This window comes from Diadema antillarum, unplaced genomic scaffold (genome assembly GCF_040938485.1).
Source record: "Diadema antillarum isolate AM-2024a unplaced genomic scaffold, OU_Dant_1.0 scf00000045, whole genome shotgun sequence".
In the NCBI taxonomy this organism is placed as follows: domain Eukaryota; kingdom Metazoa; phylum Echinodermata; class Echinoidea; order Diadematoida; family Diadematidae; genus Diadema; species Diadema antillarum.
Window position 1 is genome coordinate 271,945 of NW_027270934.1, and position 20,897 is coordinate 292,841.

The window sequence follows — 20,897 nt, forward strand, 5'->3', positions numbered from 1 at the left end:
TAAACATCGCACAGTTTCTTTTAGGACCTTTTAAACATCGCACAGTTTCTTTTAGAACCTTTTAAACATCGCACAGTTTCTTTTAAGACCCTTTTAAACATCGCACAGTTTCTTTTAGGACCCTGTGTGGATAAGGGGTAAATTCTTCTGTTAATCCGTTGAAGACGGGCTGATGTTGCTACAACACGCATTTCCCATAGACACTTGCCAAAGTATACTGTGGACTCATCTTCAATGGGTCAGCACATCATATTTTTAAGGGAAACCAGTCACATGTGACTGATAACAACGGTCCAGAGATTTTAACCCTATGTTATGAAGAGATTGTCTTGCTCTGTTATGTATACTTGTTTTTTATTTGTTTGTTATGTTTTCACATATTCATTTTTAATATACTGAATTATCTTTGCACCATTGCATTATGTGTTTATCTCCTTATCTAACATGCTTTTTTCCAGTCATTCATATGTCCACTTTTTGTTGTTGTTGAACATAACTTTGTCCCACTGACTCCATCTCAGGGACGACATGTTCAGACAAAGTCTAGCCAAGCTGAGGGAGGATGTCGTCAAGGCTAATGCTCTGGTGCGGGAAGCTAACTTCCTGGGGGAGGAGATGGGAAAACACACAGAGTTCCGTGTCACACTCCAGATACCTGCCTGCAATCTGACACCCAATAGGAAGGTGAGCTGTGCCATGCCATCTACTGCCTTTACTCCCCAGCCATCCCTGATATTTGGACTTGTTTTCATTTGGACATCTTTTTCTTTAAGAGCTGTCACATTACAACAGATTTCAAGCAGTAAATATGAATGATTTTCCAAGCATCTTTGTAGTGCCTAAGGTACACATTATCATACCTGTTCTGTGATTTGATCTTGGTAGAAACCTGAAAAGTTAAATCATTGAACAGAAGTGTTACAAAGCAAGGTGTAGACAACTTAACTACAAATTTTATCTACAAAACAATAAAGCTCTGGAGATGTTCATTATCAATCACAGGATGTGATAACTGAAATTATGAAGACAATTGATGTATGTCTGTCTTCAATACTTTGTATCTTACATCACTGTTGTGGCCCTGTTTTATACATCACTCAATAAAATCTCTTTTGAATATTTATCTTCAATTGGATAGCGAGGAGCCATTGTTAGCGAACCGGCCATCCAGGTGAAACGCAAGGACAGGGGGACACAAATCTGGTCTGTTGAAAAACTGGAAAACAAAATCATTGACATGAGGGACATGTACAATGAAAGGAAGGACAAAGGAATTCCTCTGAAGGTGAGAAACTTTTTTTTTTAACATTACCAACAGCAGTTCAAACTAGAACTATATGTTTATCTGCTTTGCAGGGGAAATGTGGACACAAGAGAGTTAGGACCTTGACAAAGAATGAACTTTATATCAGAATTTGAGTACAAAGTAAATGAAATGTGTGTATCATACAGAAGGTTGTGGATGAGAGAAAAAAATATTAATGATGTGAATAGATTTACGACAAAGATGATGTGTTCTGTGGTGTTTGCTGCTGTGTCATTTTTTCTTCATTCTCAACAATGAGAGTGGTTCGTTCTTGGTACATGGATGCTTCTGCTGAACTGATGCGTTTTGGGTTTTTTGGTTGATTAATGGCTTCATCATTCCATCTCATTTAACCACGCACCTCTTGCATTCTGTCTGTCCATTCTTCTGTCTATCCATGCTTGCATTTAATGAAGGATGAAGAGACGGAGCCTCTGCGTAAGCTGTCATTCTTTGAGTCTCAGGTATATATGCAGCTGCCAGTTGTTTCTCGTATATTCTTTCATGAAAATTCAAATGTATACACCACTCTTCTAAATTATTCCACTTTAAAGTCTCTTTTTGATGGTAACAGCAGTTAATGTTGTGTGATGAAATTAGCTGCTCAAATATTTTCATTATCCGTGGTAATAATACAACCTACTTCTTTTTGTATTATCAAAAAGTACATGGATTATCGTCTTAAGACACATATACTGGAAAATATGTGATATATGTATTTTGATTTATATGAAAAGTTAGAACATTTTATACCCTATAATGTCACACTGTCTTGCTGACCAAACCCTTTTTACTCTTGTATGAAGTGCTCCGTACTTCAATGCTCGGTGAGAACAAATTTGATGTGCTCTTGTTCTCTTCTCTTTTACTGTGTATGAAGGAGTTAAGAGTGATGTGACATGCAATACTAATTCTATTGTGGAATCATACAATGATAAAAGTATTGATTGTCTTTAAATAGAATGCCTATATGTTATGTCTTCTTTGAAATAAAAAAAAAACTATAAAGATTTGCAGAAATTGCAAAATGGGTGCTGTAATTCTTAATTCAATAACCACTTACACATGGTGCATTCCCATGTGCAGTCAATATCAGACAGTTCCTGTTAGAATGTGAATTTGCTTGTAAGAGTAGATCAGTATTCTGTAGGATACAAACTTACACAAAGTTCAATGCTGAGAGGTGTGTATTTGCACCCCTTTTGTCCTGCGGCACCCTCCCTAGGACTCACTGGCCTCTCCTATGGCTCTGCTGCCACCACTACCGCTTCCTCTCCTCAAGGTTTGATATTCTTGTTTACAGAAAAATGGCAGGGTAGTAGGCCAAATCGTATGTAGAATGTCAAGGGTCAGCATGTTCTTTTTCATGTTTATTTTATATGTGTGATTTGACAAGAAGCAAACAAAAATTAGTAAAGTTCTCTGCAGTTTGGTTGTTATATCCCCCAAAGTAATTTCCTTTTTATGTTGGCAGATTTTTGAATTGCCATTACTGTCTGACATTCTCAAATAAGAGATTTGCAATGTAGAAAAAACGTTTTCTATTTCAGACAATAGAACTTGAAGAAGTGTCGGCAAACTGTAACATAGATTCAGGATGCTTCCATTTTAGGTTTTGAAGCTAAGAGCACTAGAAGACAATGATCTTCAATGATTCAATGTAATGATGGGCAAGAGTATATTGAACATAACAAGCCACTGACATCATGAACACGGTCATGCTCTTGTTACAAAGTCTTGGTCAGTTTCATTCAATTTTCATCTTTGGAAAGGTTTCGTTTTAGGTCAGCATAAATAAGATTCAAAGAGAATCAAAACAATTCATGAATGTCTTTTTACTTTTATTTTGAGATGACCTCCTGACACTGGAACAAATCAAGTTTTAATCATTATATCAGGTTGTAATTGTTTTATCCAATAAATGCGTCATTTCATATGCAGCTTTTACAACTCCCTCGCCATGATTTGAAATAGGTTTAGATGTGAATACCAGTAGATTCCAGTCATACATCCTAATTATGTTCAGTGTTCTTTGCAACAATACTTCGTGCATTTTATGTGACCACAACAATTTTTTATGGATATGTGTAAGTGTGGTTTTTCGTGTTTAGAATGTGTTGGTTTTGAGGTGAATGCATGTTGCACAATAGTATAGATTTCTAAGTATTTATGTAGCTTTCATATTGCACATGCATGAAATGAATATGTGTTTGACAAAGTGTATCTATAATCAATTCATCATTTAGTGAGGATATACAAGTATTTTGTGAGTTTGACTAAGGCTCTTTCTCATGTGAAAAGCATGTGTTTTTTTGACTTGTAGGAAACTGAAGCCAGATTTTCTCTTTCTAGTTTAATACTATTGTCACATATACCATCTATCCAAGAAATCCCGTATTGTCTGACACTATTCTTGCATGGTGTTTATTCCTTCCCTCTCCAAGAGCAGATTAAGCATTGTTGTGTACAAGTCAGTGATGAGGAATATCCTGTACCTCTACCATGAAATGGTTGAATAACTTTCAAAGATAGAACCAATACGTTCCCCTCGAGTGAAGCAGATAATTTTGAAGTCAGTGCTAGCAAGTTTATGAGCTGTAATCTGATTTCAGTTTAATACTTTGGTTGCGTTTGTGTGAAAACTAACCAGAAGGCACACACCTGCAACACTGTAACAAACTAGTGGGAACCTCCTTTGCAGACTGCATTGGAATGGTTCATAGGTTCTACTCAACAGGTCTTTCAACACATACTGTGAATTGAGATGATCCAAAAGAGAATGCATCCTATATTGTTAGTAGCTCCCTGTCTTTTCAGTATCATCTATGACACATTGTGCATGTCAGTAGATGAAAAAGAAGTTACATTATTATTGTGGAGTCCTTACTGCTGCTCAATGGCTTGTACATATGTTTTGTGGTTTCTTGTTAAGCGTTCTCTCTCACAATCTACTGAAAGTATGCATTTGCCATGGAACTATCAAAACTTTGCTTCCCTTAATGGTCTTATATTATTTACCAGTACATGCGTCAATTTTGAATTCATTCATGTTAAAGGGGATGGCTAGTAACTGATGGCTAGTAACGGGCCTTTAACGATCGCCCTGTCACTGTACAGGCATGCTAACCTGGAAACATTGAACTGCACATTACTTCAATATGAGACCATTCTGAAGCAAATAATTTTCACACAACAATAGATATATAATGTACTCTTAAATGAATCCCACAAGGATTGGAACAATCATCCCCCAGCATTCCCACTGATTCCCACTGATCAGTTACTAGCCATCCCCTTTGATAACTCATTACCCTCCTCCTGATTTCTTAAGGAGTACTGCTGCTCATGTATATCTTTTACAACTTAACCAATTACATACTCTTCGTAGCATGCATGTTGTATTTCATGGCATGTAATGTGAAGAATTGTACCTGTTTATATTGTAGGGTTTGTGTCCTATTGCCTATCAAACAATCAGCAATTGCTTGAACAAAAAGTAATCTCTGTTATCAGTAGAGCTCACCAGTTTCACATTTTTGTGCTTGTAAACTGTGTATTTGCTGTTTATCTTCTTTATCAAGGAATTCTTTGCATTTCTATTGAAATTTTTTGCTTGATTTTTTTTTTATTGAGATGGAATTTGTTAGAATATTATTGAATTGATTTGCAACGCCTTCTTACTGCTTTGTAATACAGTGTCATTCATTTGACTTACAGTTAAACTTGGAGTGTGATAATGACACTCTCATCTTCAGAAATATCTAAATATCTGTTAACACGTAGGACTGTGACATTTTTCATGTATTGATTTCAGAGAAAAAGAGTAAATCTCGGAGAGTATTAGTGCCTTTGCATAAAACATGTTAGAAACAAATTATGAATCTTCATCAGTTTAAGCACGTCTAGACAGACAAAAGAGCTTTTTTTTTTGTGACAGTTTGAGTGTTAAATGTGATAGCATCCTTGTGTTGTAAGTCACATCATACTGTATTGTTTTTTCTTTCTTGTATACTTTCATATTTCTCTATCAAAAAGTGCATTTACAGTGTATGCGTATTGTCACTTGAATGATTTATTAAGTAGTGTATTTGCATATTTTACATAATTTGCAATTTGTTGTTCCTTCTTGTCACTTTTCTATAACAGAAATTGAGTTCAGCCACTCACACTCAGTGAAATCTTATCACTTTTACAAGACTCATGTTCCGTATGTGTTTAAGTTTTGATATAGTATAGTGTATTCACATACTAACATGAGTGTGTGCAGGTTTTTTTTTTTGTTGTTGTTGTTGCATATTAGGTATTTGTTAATTCTTTAAAAAAGGATTGTTTGACAATAATTGAGTACTCCTTGTTTTTACTGCTACAATGAAAGGACCAGAGCCTGAGCGTTCCAGTCCCCAACATTGTCCAGACTCCGTCTCCGGCTTCTGAGGTGACCGTTTGTGTCTGATTGCACTCCTTCAAAACAAGTTCTTTTAATGTGCACCTTCTTCCCTTCCCCCACAGCTTGTCACCCTCTCCTAAAATAACTCTATGCATTTTTGTCACCCTCTCCTAAAATAACACTATGCATTCTTGGTCATTCACACTATTTGGTGTCAGTTAGTAATGCCTGTGTGTTTCTTATCTACAGATACAGTGATTGAGCCTATGTTTGCAAACCTTCCTTTTTAACTGATATCAAGTATTTCAGTGATGCATGTGTAGGAACATACATGGTCTTATTTGACAGTGAGAAGATCAGAAAGTATTAGATTATGAGTCTAATTGATCATTGTAGCCTACACATACAACTTTACTGGTGTAATGTTTGCGTATTGTGCTGTTGATGTGTGTGCATTTGAGTATGCTGTGTATGCCTACAGATCCTCAAAGTTTGTGCCACAAAAAGATGCCGTGATCATTAGTGTTTTGCACATATATACACTGATTAATGTTGTAGTCAGGTGCACAAACATTGTAGATTTAGTTTTCTTTCATGATCACAGTGCATAATTGGAAGAAGTTTGTACAATCCTGTTTTTTTTTTTCTTGAAACTTTCATACCTGTAATAATCACTGAGTGAAACTTTAACAATTTCAAGAGAGAGTAAAGTCCACCACCTCTGGTTCTATAGAATGGCATTGAATAGAATAACAGAAAAATATACATGGCCATAATGAGGGCAATATTTTCTGATATATCAAAAAATATTGCAATCTAACAGTTTACCTCTTTGTCAGAATATCTTATACTTTACCTTTTAGTGGGTGAAATCATTACCCACTGGATAATACAAGTGTACCAAAGTACACTACGTATGTACTCTGTGTGCATAGGCCAGCATCATGTCTACAATGTACTCTTGTTATCTGGGAGTTCTGGTTTTATCAGGCAAATTTGCTGAGTGTAAGTGGTCTTCCTGATGAGTTGACTCATCCTGTGCATTTTACTGTATAGAACACAAAATATGTTCCAGTTGTGGCGTGCAAGTAGTTGGAAAACAGATTTGTAAATACAGTACATGCTGAATGCATTCTGATAGAGAACTCAGACAAGCCAAGGAAGAAATCATATATTTGTGTGGGTTTTTTTTTTTTTCAAACAGCTAGAATTCCTCTTATGGGTAATATTTGTTTCTATTTGCATGCCACTCCTGTATTTTTCTATACCTTTTGGTACTCCACGAGAAGTTAAAATATTTAACCTGCCACTTTCAAAGTAGGAGACCAACCCAACTGACCTGTCCATGCTTTCCAAACCCTCTCCACCCCAAACCCCACCCCAATCCAAATCTCAGCTATCTATATTACAGTTACATGTAATGTATTTGTAGATTAGTAATAATAATAATGATAATAATCTTAACCCATTGAGGACGGTTTGATTTTACTACAACACGCATTTCCCATAGACACCTGCCCGAGTATACTCGGGACTCGTCTTCAATGGGTTAATTCCATTGTCCTATACAATGTGTGTCCTTGTCATGTCAGTGATTAGTTCAGTGCTCAACTTCCTGTCTTTGGTCTAATATTTTCTGTTTATATGAAATTTGGATTCTTTGATCTATTGCATACATTGTAGATGCTACATGTAATTTCAACCTCCACAGGAACAAATCTGCCATCCCTTTCATTGCAAATATAATTCTGCAAATCATATTTCTTGTGTCTCCAGTCAGTTTCAACCTACGTTCATAATCCTTACAAACCCTGTTCAGTGCATGTTAATCTGCAAAATGTGTTAACAGAGGACAAATGCTCAAGCAGTTGACTAGCTGAATAGCTCAGATTCTAATGTTTGCCGTTCGTGCAGAGATGTGCACTTCTATAATCATGACATGATGAATTGATGCAGTTTATAAATGGATGTGTCGCTGAATAGGGAAACGACCAGTTTGATTCTTTCTGATGCCCTCCCCCCCTTTCAAAATATGGCAGTGATATTGAAATACTTTCTGTATTTTCTTTGCATGTTGTATTTTTATTTTTTGATGGAAAAATACTTGCTTTTTGATATGTTTGCATCCTTTATACAGATACACAATATGTGGGAGAAAAAGTTGCTTGTAATGTTTAGAAACACATCCAGTTTCTCAACTTCTTTTCCTGTGTATGATATTAATGTATCTATTCAGCTTCCACAAGTTTTATCTCCAATCTTATCAAAGTATCGATCCGTCTGTCCCTTTCTGCCCAGCTGATATTTTGTCCTATTTCTCAATTCTCTTTTCATACAAAGAAATAACACTTGTCATTTGCTTTGCTCTTTTCAAACACAGCCTAATCTTCAAAGCACTTTACTGCTTGATATTGCCTCAGTCAGTATACTGTATATGCTGTTATTTTTGCGAGGGCTTAATTTTTACGAATTTAACAGCACACAAAAATGTGTTGCGCTAAGGTACCTTGTAAAAATGCATTTACAATACCATCGGTGTCAAATCGAGAAAACAACATCTCACGAAAATGCTTTTGACCTCTTCATTCGTGAAAATATCTGTATGTGAAAATAGCAGCTCATACAGTAATCATCCTACCCTTCTTATCCCATCATTGATAAGACAATGTGTGTTATCTCATCTCCCCACATTGCCTACCTACTGCAGGATGAGGATCCATTCTATGAGTCTCAAGAGAACCACAGTCTGATAGGCGTGGCTAATGTCTTCCTGGAGGTCCTGTTTCATGATGTCAAGCTCAACTATGCCGTCCCCATCATCAGCCAGCAGGGAGAGGTGAGGGAAGCTAATGGGTACGGTCAGGGTGGCTGACTGAGAGACAGAGTCAGACAGACAGATATGAAGGAACATAGAAAGAAAGAGAAAAATGTAGAAAGAGGTAGCAGACAAGGACAAATTGGAATAGAAATATTATGACTTTGAAAGAGAGACATACCCAAGCTTTGAAGCAGCAAGACACTGGATATTGTTACCGGTATGTTTCAATGAAAAGTTAATACTGGTATGTATTAAAATGCATGAGAAGAGTGAAGCAAGATATGTTCAAGGATGAACTGCCAATTCAACACTTTACAATCTCAGCATAACTGGGATGCTCTTCCATGACTGTGCCTGGTGATACCACAGAGTCACACCAATTGTTTTGTTGTTGTTTTTGTGTGTGCAATGCTCATATTATTAGGTTGCAGGAAAGCTACTGGTTGAGATCCAGCGGATGAGTGGATCAATGCCTGATGTCAACGCTGACCAAGCTTCAACAACATCAAATGGGAGCTCGGGGGGATCAGAAGGGGTGGAGGAACCGGATCCAGAGGGCGGTCTGTCTGTTGGGGCTCCTCTGACATGCAGGGTAAGAAAACAAAAGAAATGATTGTGTACCACTCATGATGTCAAGAAGGGTGATATCTCCATTAGGATGGCCTTTCACATTATCGGTGTACATCACAGCTTGCCACTTCCACATTATAAATAGTTTAGAACATTCAACATTTGATTTATTATAACAGTTAATGTTGATGAGAGACCTGTGTCAAATACTGTATTCACATTTTGTATTTACTGTCACATTTACATGTCACATTCATATATACTTTCCCCAAGGTTTCACATCAATAAACTTCTTTTTAAGTATTTGCAGTGATGGTATATGTTGTATTTAGAGAAGCAAGCAAGTACAGGTCATAATCCACTACGAGAACTCTTTGTTTGTTCTCATCATAGGATGTTTATTATCTGAGAAGTTGAGAAGTATGTAGTAAGGCTCACTTTTCTTGCATATGTTTAATGTGTGTATTGTGAATAATTATTGTATTGTATTGTATTGTGTTGTATTGTATTGTATTGTATTGTATTGTATTGTATTGTATTGTATTGTATTGTATTGTATTGTATTGTATTGTATTGTATTGTATTGTTTCATTTGTACATTTACATCAAGGACCCGCAATTCAGCCTCTGGGCTGCTATGTACTTTCCTTTTGATAAAACAAACCAATATCTATCTTTCTAGCCTGCACTACCCCATTTACTTCCTTTCTAGAAAACATTCTTTTCCAGATGGTTTTTGTCTTTCATTTGTGTTGTTACAAAAAACAAACAAACAAAAAACAAACAACCCCCCCCCCCCCCGAAAACGGACAACATTATGACATTATATTTATTGATATGATTATGTTGGTTTGTTGTGGAGAGGTGGGACATATATCATAATGATCCCCTGTAACCTGGTAATCTCATCATCTGTTATCTGCCATGAGACAATTACACTTTTGTAATCATACTAATTCTTCTTTTTCCATTCCTAGTTAAAAATCAAAGAGGCGAGTGACCTTCCTCTCAGCCTAGCACACTTTGTCTTCTGCCAGTACACCTTCTTTGGCCAGGAGGGTCATACTGTAGTCCCTCCTGATATCAATCCCAATGTGGATGAGGAGCCGGGCAGGGGTCCTGAGGCATCCAAAGGGGTCATGAAGTTTAACCACACCAAGGTAAGAATAGGATTTATAACATTTAGAACCAACAGATCTCTTAATACACCAGTGATAATACATCTCTGTTCTGAATGCCAGGTTTAGTACAAAGTGACTTTATTTCACCAGATAATAAACTACTGACTACAACTACAATGTAGTACTGAGTAAGTTGTGCAACTAAATTTGTTATGGCCCATTCGGGCCTACAAAATCATCAAAGTAAAATTTTAGTGGCCAGAGAAAATAAAAAAGAAAACATGAACAATAAAGTAATTTGAAAATATATTAGAATAGTACAATAGATCATGATAATCATGTCAAAATTGGCAGGTATAATAAAGTGCTTCAAATACCCCATACTGTGACTGAAAAGTAAGAAAGAAAGAAAGATATTAGAGAATGAAATTATTTAACAAGACATTAGAATTAATATAAACCTTGCTTGGAAGGTTCTGTATGATAAAGAGGATCAGAGCTTCAAATCCCACATACTGTAACCACGTTCACTAAGTCTACTATATTTAATATTGAATTGAGGCATAAACATGATTTTGCAGGACACCACATATTCATGAAACAAATACATCTGACGTACATGTATATTTACTTCTATTATTGGTTAGATAAAGTTTGGCTGTGAAATTTATCCATGAGAAAAAATAGTTTGGTACAATTTATTTATTTATTTATTTATTCAAGATTTCATGCGTGTTCACAAAATAGGAGTGCATACAAAATGTATGCAAGTACATCTCATATAGCCAAGACATAATATATACGATAATATATACGAGAAGTATACATTGGTAAGAAGCAGTTACAGAAATAGTATACAAAAGACTAAATTTGGAAGATTCATACTGTTTATTTGTTCACTCTCACCATGACTGAGTGATTAGGTTTGCAGCATTCTTAGAAGGTCCATTTGAATGCAATCTATTGACAAGATAGTCCAAGCAGTCAGACGCAGTGTTAGGCCTGGTTCAGGAAGGGGTCACCAGATAGTCCAGTGGGAGGAGTAAGGGTGGAGCAACAATCATGTTGAGCAGAGTTGGATACCATGGCTGCACTTGCCCCAGGGGTGATGATGATGATGATGATGATGATGATGATGATGATGATGATAATAATAATAATAATGGTATTTATAATAAATCACTCTGTAGAGTGCTCAAGGCGCATAGATGAGGTGAGATGTAACATAAGAAAAGTTTGCATGGGCATTTTTAGAAACATGCCATGATGCAGGAAGAACCAATTTTATCTTTTTGCATTTGGAGAAGTAGGGAACGATTTGTGTGTCAAAGCCAGAGCATTTAACATTTTCATTTTTGTGAAAAAGAATCTCTGCAACTATTGTTTAGGTCATCATTAGAGGTAGATATCTAGCTCCCCCAGCCCCCTGCATCTCTAGATTTTGTGCAAGTCATATTCTGAGGGAGAAGAGTAATGTGTAATATAAACAATGTTCGTCAAGTGTGTTTGAATATTATTCATTACTGTAACAATCTATCTAAACATCATATGTACTTTTATCAAGAAAGATTCCTTTCCATTTCACACATGTGATATTTTTTTTTTCTTAATTGGTAATTTTGAAGTTGAATTGAGGGCATCCTGTAGAGTATGGTGTATCTTCTATAGTATAGTGTGTCTCCTAAAGTATGATGTCTCTTCTTTTAATTTCTAACATTTTTGCAGGAGTTCACAGTAAGTGTGACGGAAGAATTCATAGAACACGCCTTAGAGGGTTCACTGGCTATAGAGGTGTGGGGTCACCGGGTCGGCACTCATGGTTTCCTCTCCAAGCCGGGATGGGAGATTGATAGTCTACATGCCAAATCAAGGTCACTGGCTGACAGGTAAGAGGTCATAGGTCAGAGTGTAGTTGGAAGTCATATGTACTCCAAAATACCATAATATATAATGTGTCATGTTTAGCATACTAACTCCCCTGAATGTGGTGTATGTTTCATTGTTCATTTCTTTTCTTATGTTACTACATGTATCATTACATATGTGTGTGAAGCATAATGAACAACAAATCCACTGCACTGGGACATGACAAATAGTGATACATCAAAATGGGTAGTGGATAAACAGGCAAACTCTCTTCTGAAGAACCATCATTGATTTTTGACAACTTGTGTTGCTGTGATTGGTCAACATACCAGGAGGTTGACTGAGATGAGTCCCTGTGTGAGGTGTACGCCTCTAGCCTACCAAACCTTTGATTACTCTTTGCCTTGGTGCTACAAGGCTGTTAACCCTGCCCACACCTGAGAGCTGTGTCGTACACTGCTGTGGGCATGGATAATAATAGGCCTGAGAAAATGGTTATCTTGTATGCCTGTTACAAATGCCATTACGGTGATGTGTGTATGAGTTATAATGGTATGTAGAGTCATTATCATTATCTAATTATAGAATGCATGTAGCTATGACCATGAAATGCTGGTAGTCTCCCGTATACTTGAGTTTGTGTGATGTGTAAAGCTGATGTTCCTGCTTTGCCAAAGTTTTGTTGTTTTTAAGTCACATGTTGTGACCCCACCAAAGCTAGGATGTGCAAATGACCACACGTGAATGGTGTCTTTTTTTTCTTTTTTTTTTTCTTTTTTACTCAGTGTTCCTATGTCAACACACCAACAATGTCAATTTACTATGCATTCGTTTGCACCCCAATCATACATAGGGCTATGGGTATTAAGTTAGTAAATACCAATACATATTGGTCAGAGTAGCCAGGTAGTATGATGATATTAATAATGATATTGATAATGTGAACACTTGTAACGAAGCAGTATTCATCATGAATACAGATACTCATGGTGTAGAGAAAGGCAGATAGAAAATACGAGTTGTTACTGTGGGTGTGTGATTGACACAGCATCTCTTGCCTCCATAGATTATGCTCTGACATCACAGACTATGGGTAAGTAGTCATCACTGACCACCTGTCTTCTCACAGAGGGCATTGACCTTGCTATCTTATGTAATAGATTTCTCCTTCTGTGATGGTATCTGTGTAATGGTGGTATTCAGGAACATAGCCTGGGATTACTAACATACATTGTATGGATGATAATTCCCTTCTATAAAGGAAACGTTGTAGATATGGCAGAGCTCACAATTTTTCTTTTCTTTTTTTTTCACACTGCTGGTTGAAGTAGTAAAGCTTTCAATGTAATAGATAATTTATATATATTTGTGCGTAATATATCACAATCGATAATTCATTATGATTTTGCAGCAGTTTCTGCCAGCCAGTGTTCTCCAGAGCACTGTTCACATGCACTTTGGTATCTCTTCTCATTGTTTGATATAAGAGCAAACATCTTTGCATTTTGTTTGATAGAAGATGACATGGCAGTTGCTTCTTTGACATTCATTTGTTAACCCGTTAAGGACGGACTGATTTTGATACAACACGCATTTCCCATACACACCTGCCCGAGTATACTCGGGACTCGTCCTCAACGGGTTAAATTTGATATTACAAGTAGGTGTGCCACTTCTTTGCACATAAATTTATTTAAATCTGAGTTCAAAAAGAAAAAAAAAAGAAAGATTGGTTTTACTTTACAGAACCTATCAGCTCACATGAAAATTTTGTTTGCATGCCTCAGAAACCCACAGAATGTTTATGTTTTCTAAATATTACTTAAAGATTTATACAATTTGTAGTCAAAGTGTCAAGCTTATAATTTTGTACAATATGATTTTCTTTTTAGCCAAATTGTATTTTCCTACAATTTTCTCTGTTTCAGTGCCTGTGCCTTTATCAAATGAGTGATGATAGGTCACACACTAGTTTCAACAAAGATTCATATGAATTGAGCAATATTACATGCAGTAATTTTGAATAAAAGTTATGAAAGGAATACCCTTCTCTATGGCTTTGTCCACCATTGAGATCAGTGATTAAAAATGTTTAAGTTATCACATTTGATGCATATGTATAGTGCAGTTCTATCATAAGACATTTTACCATAAAACTTTTGTAATAAAGCCACAAATTTAAGGAGACATCACTAATTTTCTCAACAAACCATAACTTCAGACAGATTATGCTCAAAACATATTTAATAAACCTATTGTTCCTATATCGTATATTCAACAATACTTAACATTGAGTATACTGATTAACAATTTTACATTTGATAGTTGTTTCTGTCCCTAACTCACATTTTAGGACTATTTTGAAGCACCCAAGCTGGGCTTTTGTTTCATCTGCAAATGGCTGATAGTGACTTTAAAATGATCATGAATTCAACAGAAATGTGGAAGACCTTAAAAAGTGTGTTTGGGAGTAATGTATGGGAATTTCAACATATTCTGTCCTTATGAAGGCATGACTCTGAGAATAGTGTACGTCATATTCTGCACAGCTTGTATTTCTTTTTTCAGGCACTGCTCTGAGTGTGTCTGTTGGTCCAGTAAGCGCTCCGTAGCTAGAAAGATTACCTGGTTTCAGCGCATTAGAGCTCTAAATGATTTAGACTGTTTTGCCTCTCTGTAGGATTTTGAATGTCATAGAATGTTGTCGCTGGTTTGGATGAAATTGAAGGTTGTTTTTTTCAGTATGTTTGTTAACTTCTGCAGGTGTACACTGTACTTGATCGATAATTTTGTTGAATTGAACAATTGTTTGGGCAGTCCTTATTTTTTGTATCATTAGTGTTACTGTCATCTGTACTTTCAGATAATGTTTAGAGATATGATTTGAAAATTCACTTCTCTGTCTTTGTACATTGAGTGCAGAGATGACAAGTCACCATGATGTTCACTTTATTATTAGTCAAGATACTTGTATGTTCATTTGTTAAAAGGCATGCTTAATTTGCACTGTTAGATCTAAACTCTCACTCACAAATCAGAGACAAAAACTAGATCGCACTGAGTTAAGAAGTTTGGTGAACAAGTCAGTCTTGTACACATAGAGCTTTCAAAATATTACCAGTTGTTTGCAATATATGTTTCTTGACTTCATCTATTGGCAAGATGTGTTATTTGTCTAATATTACCACATTGCCTTTACTAGATGATTTGTACAGACAGAACTTCCCTGTAGCATACACCAAACTCATTGGATGTAATTCACTTATTCGATGTATACAGTTATGAAATGCATGAAGGAGCAGAAACGTGTCTCACACAGGCACTCTCGATAGCATGCTATATTTTAGACTTGTAAACAGTTGGGATAGTCATGGACTGTTATTCGAAGGTGTTACTAATGTAACATTGACTAGAACATGTCAAACTTGCATGCCATGATATGCTCTTGGTGGTAAAAGGTCTGTGGATGTTTTTTTAGCTGAGAGTTGAATCTCAACCCTGCACCGACAGAGTTAAGGTTGAACTGAATTTGCTCATCACTCATCAGTGCTATGATCCTTTTCATGATTGGTACAGAGGCTTCATACATGTACTCTGCACATTTTCATAGGTCGTCTCTTTACTGCCAGACGTATAAGATGTTACAGAGCTTTGACCCTATGACATTTTTGGATCAGATTTGTCCATTTTGCTTGTATAAATCTCCAAGCAGAGCTTGACATCAGAACTAAATGGTGATGATTTTGACCATTTGATTATGCTCTGCCTTTTTGAGTTTTTTATTTAACTTCTGGAAGCTAATTTAAACAATTAAATGAAAATCACTTTTGAGACAAATATCATCTCTTTTATCCATAACAACAAGTGAGTTTGTGTATAGTGTGAATGAACTACAATGTATCATCCATTGTAAATAGCCAATTACAACACCACTGATATCACTACTTGGAATTTATTGCTGGAAAATGGTGGCAAAGTAGTTTTTCTTTTTCTGACTGTGGATGTACACATGAAATGCTACTTGATATGATGATAAAACTTGTAACAGTGAAAATGAACAGGTGTTAAAAGACAAACAAGAGACCATTCCTTGCAAAATACTACGCCAAGAAATGCTGGAAAGACTAAAAGATACTGTAAAACAATATTTTTGCGGCATGAGATTTTCACGAATTGGAGCTGATGGCCTTTTTCACGGCATGAAATTTTCGCGAGTTGCCTCTAACATTCAATGCGTATAGTGTACACAAAAACTGTCACGTGCATTTTAATTTTGCGAGTCTTGGCTCGCGAAATTCGCGAAATTAGAATGCACACGAACATTCCTCATTTTACAGTATTTGCTGCAAGTGACAGAAGTGCCAAGTTATTTTGATTCAAATGTGATGTACGCTGTGGATATCTGAATATATCCCTGTGACCCAAATGTTTGATGTATGTTTTTGTTTGTTTGTTTGTTTACTCTCTAAGATGGACAGAGCTGATCCGTAAGATTGAGATGTGGGTTGAAGTCCATGAGCTGAATGAGCAAGGGGAGTATGTACCGGTGGAGTGCCACACCAAGCCTGAGGTTCTTACTGGGGGCATCTTTCAGCTGAGACAGGTTGGTCAAACACCGACCCTTGGTCAAATACTGATCCGTGGTGGCTAGAGTACCCATAGAACTTCATTCTTACAATGTAGCTCCATCTTCAAATCAACAGTGATATGATATGATATGATGTGATCAATAAACAGAATGGCAAACATTTCATTAAATCAGACTTGAAGTACGAAAGTAACAGAATATCAAAGTTTCAAATGTTTTCCACAAACCAATGACATCGGTTGCAACCACACATGCTGAGTAGACAAGATGAGGATGTCATCACAACACTATTATTCATTTGTACACAGAAATACTGTAAATGTGAATTCAGATTGATCATTCAGCAACTTGCAAGTCTTCATTATACCGGTAATTTCAGCACAAGAACAGATTGATGCAAAGAATACAAGTTTACCTCTGTAGGTTTACCGGTATGTAAAAACAAAGGAATGTGAAGATTGCTTCATCATGTGATGAATCATCACTTTCAACGTGGTGAAAGATTGTGACATGGAAAAGTGGACGAAAAATATTCAATATATTTGCTGACTGGAGTTTTTGTTTATATGCATGACATTGTATGAAATTTTAAGTATTCTGCATACAATTCACTGTAGTCTCAAAGTATGTTTGTGAAAAGCATAATGCATGTCTGAAGTTTCCCTTAATCTAGTCCAATATTGCAACAATTGATAAAGCAAACTAGAGTTTCAGTATTAAACTCATAATAGTCTTAGTGGATAAACTCATAATAGTCTTAGTGGATTGCCACAGACATTATGGTTAGGATAGAAAGGTGTTATGCAATGTAGTATACACTATAATGTTTGCTTACATACTTCTTATTTTCCAAGGGCTACTCAAGAAGAATTGTTGTCCGAGTCAAACCCGTCCAGAACTCAGGCACTCTTCCCATTATTTGTGAGGCCATCACGTCCATTTCTGTGGGCAGTGTGTGTGCCCGCTCCAAGCTCCAGAAGGGACTAGACAGCTACCAAGAGGGCGACCTTACAAAGTTACGGGAGAGATGGTCAGACGCCCTCATGAAGAGAAGAGAATACCTTGATGAACAGATCCATAAGATCATGCATAAACCAGGTATAGTAGCATGTCTTTATCATTGAGCGGTTGATGTAAGATAGAGGATAGTACAACAACAATAAGAAACTATTAACCCTAAAAAGGCCGGGGGGGGGGGGGGGTTTGAATCAAACCCCCCTCGACATTTTTAGCGACTATTCCGCCGCGCGAAATTTTTTGACCGTGCCATTCGCTGACTTTTTACTTTCAAGTCTCGCGCATCTTTTGACACCATTTTCGTGAAAATCGCGCATACCGTTACAACGCTGCACAACCTTTTATACACATGCCTGTCGGACCGAAAATGGCTCAAAAACGCGACTTTGTGTGTAAAGTCTATGCAAATGGCATTTTCTCACCTTATTCATAAAGATATGATTATTTTCACTTTCATAGGCTGAAATCAATTAATTTTAGCATAATTATGCTTGGAAAAGGTTCTGTCATAAATTTTGCAAAAAAAAAAAGATAAAACAAAAGGTTGAAAAACGGAGAAATACATAAGAAATTCATAAAACAATAAAATACATTAAAAATTAAGTTTGATACCAGATTTTTTTTTTCAAGTACATTGTTAGGAATGCTACAAAGAATGCTATCTCCAAAAATTAGGATTCTAGGAGCTTTCCTTTCTGATTTAGAGCAAAATGTATGATTTTATGCATACACTGTATATTAGCATAATTAATTAGTATAATGAAAATTTCCCTTTCTTTTTTTGTAATGTAATGCATGTTAAAGGTCCAGTTTACCTTTGGGAGCTGTGATTTAAAAAATGTTCAAGATATCGCATTTGATGCATGTGTGTAGGTCTGTTGTATCACAAAACTTCCTACCATATGAAATTTTTGCAATAAAGCCTAAAATATAAGGAGATATCAGTGGTTTTCTCATTAAACCAAACTGTATAGATGGTTTAGTCTGGAAACATTTTTATTATAACTATTGTTCACATTTTGTGTATTTAACAACACTTAACATTGATTATACAGATTCAAATTTTTACAGTGGTTCTTTCTATCCCTAACTCACATTTTAGAACTACTTCAAAGCACTAATGCTGGGTTTTTGTTCCATCTGCAAATGGTAAATTATGTCTTTAAAGTCTTTCAGTTGATATTTATTATTTTCTGCAGAGCTTAATGTCGAAGAATTGTTGTGTACAACATCTTCTGGAGTGCAGTGTGATGTAGGTACAAACTTGTTTGAAGGGATGCAAATTCCAAAGCAAGTATTAGTAGACTGAAATGCATGTGCAGCAGTGTTTTCTTCACGCAAGTAGATTCCAGTTGAAATCGATGTTCAGCATATCAGCTAGAAAGGTGAAAAAGAAGATGCAGCAGGGAGCGATGCTTGAGTACTTTTTTGTCTTCCACCCTCCACAGGGCGAACCCAGAAGGATACCGAGAGGGAGGCTAGTCTGATCAACCAGTGGGTGTCACTAACAGAGGAGAGGAACGCAGTCCTGGTACCAGCCCCAGAGAGTGGGGTACCTGGTGCTCCAGCAAACTGGACCCCGCCCCCAGGAATGGAGGCCCATATACCAGTACTATTCCTTGGAATCGAGAGTGAGTTTCTGACAAATGTACAAAAGGCAGATAGTCATGAATAGTATGCCCTATATGTCAACATTGTGCTATGACTTGATTTCAACATGGAATTTCCCTATTAAATGGTGTAATAAGCATTTGATTCTGTGTATGATAATCAGGCATTTATGATTGATCTCAAACCTTAGTACTCATCGATATGAAATGATTTACACCATTAGAGGTCATCATGATTATCATGAATGAGCCACTTTTTACCACAACATTGATGATCAAATTTAAAAATATTTCCTGTGTCTCTCTCTCTAGTTTTTACAGTTAGTACACATGTAAAGCACAAACACATACAAATAAACAATTTTCTTGTACATAACCTTTAGAGGATGAATTCCTGCCGTCGACCCCCCGTGACACGAATTCATGTAAGCAATCTTTGTAATGCCCTGCAGTGTAGGTGATCACTGCTAACGGACATGATTTCACTTTATTCACTCTTCAACCAGCCGATGAAATGGGTACATCAGGTCTCAAGGAAGGCATTCATGCCTGTGGCTTCCAGTCCATTCTCCCCAAGGAGCATGGAACCAAGATTGTCAATCTCCCTATTACTAAGTACTATGAAAAAGATGTAAGTCTCTGCTTTGTTCATGCTTCTTCTTTCATATTTCTTAAACAGTACATGACAGACAGCAGATGTTGCTGGGTGTTTTTAGGTTTCAGTAATTCTGTTTGTATTAAATGTCATTTTGATTGTAAACATTATATAAAAGAAGAGAGAATACTTGCAGAAATTACAAAATACAATTTCTGTTTGGCAACAATGTCTTATGATTGTCACTGCAAACACTAACAGCTGCTATCTCAGGTCAGAATCTTGCAAGCTTTTTGTATCAAACAATGCTATTATTCAGTAAATGCAGGAACACTCAGTTTAATTTTTTTCCTCACTCTGTGTCTGTTTCTTTTGGAATAAAAGTGATTAATTTAAGGCCAAAAGCTTGTGTGTTGATGAGATAAGCCTTTGGCAATATGACACTGATTCTCATGCCGTGATGTTTTTCCCAACCAGGTGTGTGCATGTTCTTCCTGGGACTCATCACTCCACGACTCACCGTACCTCAACCGTAACACCAACCCCAATGAGCGTATCTACCTCATTGTGAAGGCAGTAGTGCAGCTCAGTCACCCTGCCACCATGGAGCTTGTCCTCCGCAAACGAATCTGTGTTAACATCTACAAGAAGCAGGGCTTTGCTACTGCCTTCAGGAGGAGACTTGGAAAAGGGGTACAGATGTTATTTTCTCTGTTGTGATTTAGAGTAAAAAAACAAAATCCCAAATACTTTTGGTCCTGTGGTTACGACTTTGACTCTGATCGTGAAATTTTAGTTTGTAAATTCAGTTGTGTTAGAGTATGACTACAGATTACTGTCAGACTTGTACAGCATTGGGTGAGAAACAATATGAAGACTTTTTTTAAGGAAGGGGGGTGTGGGGGGGTGTTGGGGGGCTACTAAATGAATAAATTAGGTGTAAAGCTACCCTTTTTTTGTAAACGAGACCTTTCATGATGACATACAATTCGGTGGATTCCATATACGGTGCGCCACCT

At 36.6% G+C, this 20,897-nt stretch overlaps 1 protein-coding gene across 1 annotated transcript in view; it reads left to right on the forward strand.

The window, feature by feature from the left end:
- LOC139714840 (kinesin-like protein KIF13A) overlaps positions 1–20,897 on the forward strand; it is a 94,622-nt gene that overhangs the window by 56,303 nt on the left and 17,422 nt on the right. The window contains exons 16-29 of the mRNA XM_071626493.1: positions 522–684; positions 1,139–1,285; positions 1,723–1,770; positions 2,532–2,588; positions 5,682–5,741; positions 8,401–8,529; positions 8,936–9,103; positions 10,059–10,241; positions 11,928–12,088; positions 16,539–16,671; positions 17,511–17,754; positions 19,122–19,304; positions 19,790–19,914; positions 20,356–20,571. Coding sequence (XP_071482594.1) covers positions 522–684; positions 1,139–1,285; positions 1,723–1,770; positions 2,532–2,588; positions 5,682–5,741; positions 8,401–8,529; positions 8,936–9,103; positions 10,059–10,241; positions 11,928–12,088; positions 16,539–16,671; positions 17,511–17,754; positions 19,122–19,304; positions 19,790–19,914; positions 20,356–20,571 — 2,017 coding nt within the window. The remainder of the gene's footprint in view (positions 1–521; positions 685–1,138; positions 1,286–1,722; positions 1,771–2,531; positions 2,589–5,681; positions 5,742–8,400; positions 8,530–8,935; positions 9,104–10,058; positions 10,242–11,927; positions 12,089–16,538; positions 16,672–17,510; positions 17,755–19,121; positions 19,305–19,789; positions 19,915–20,355; positions 20,572–20,897) is intronic.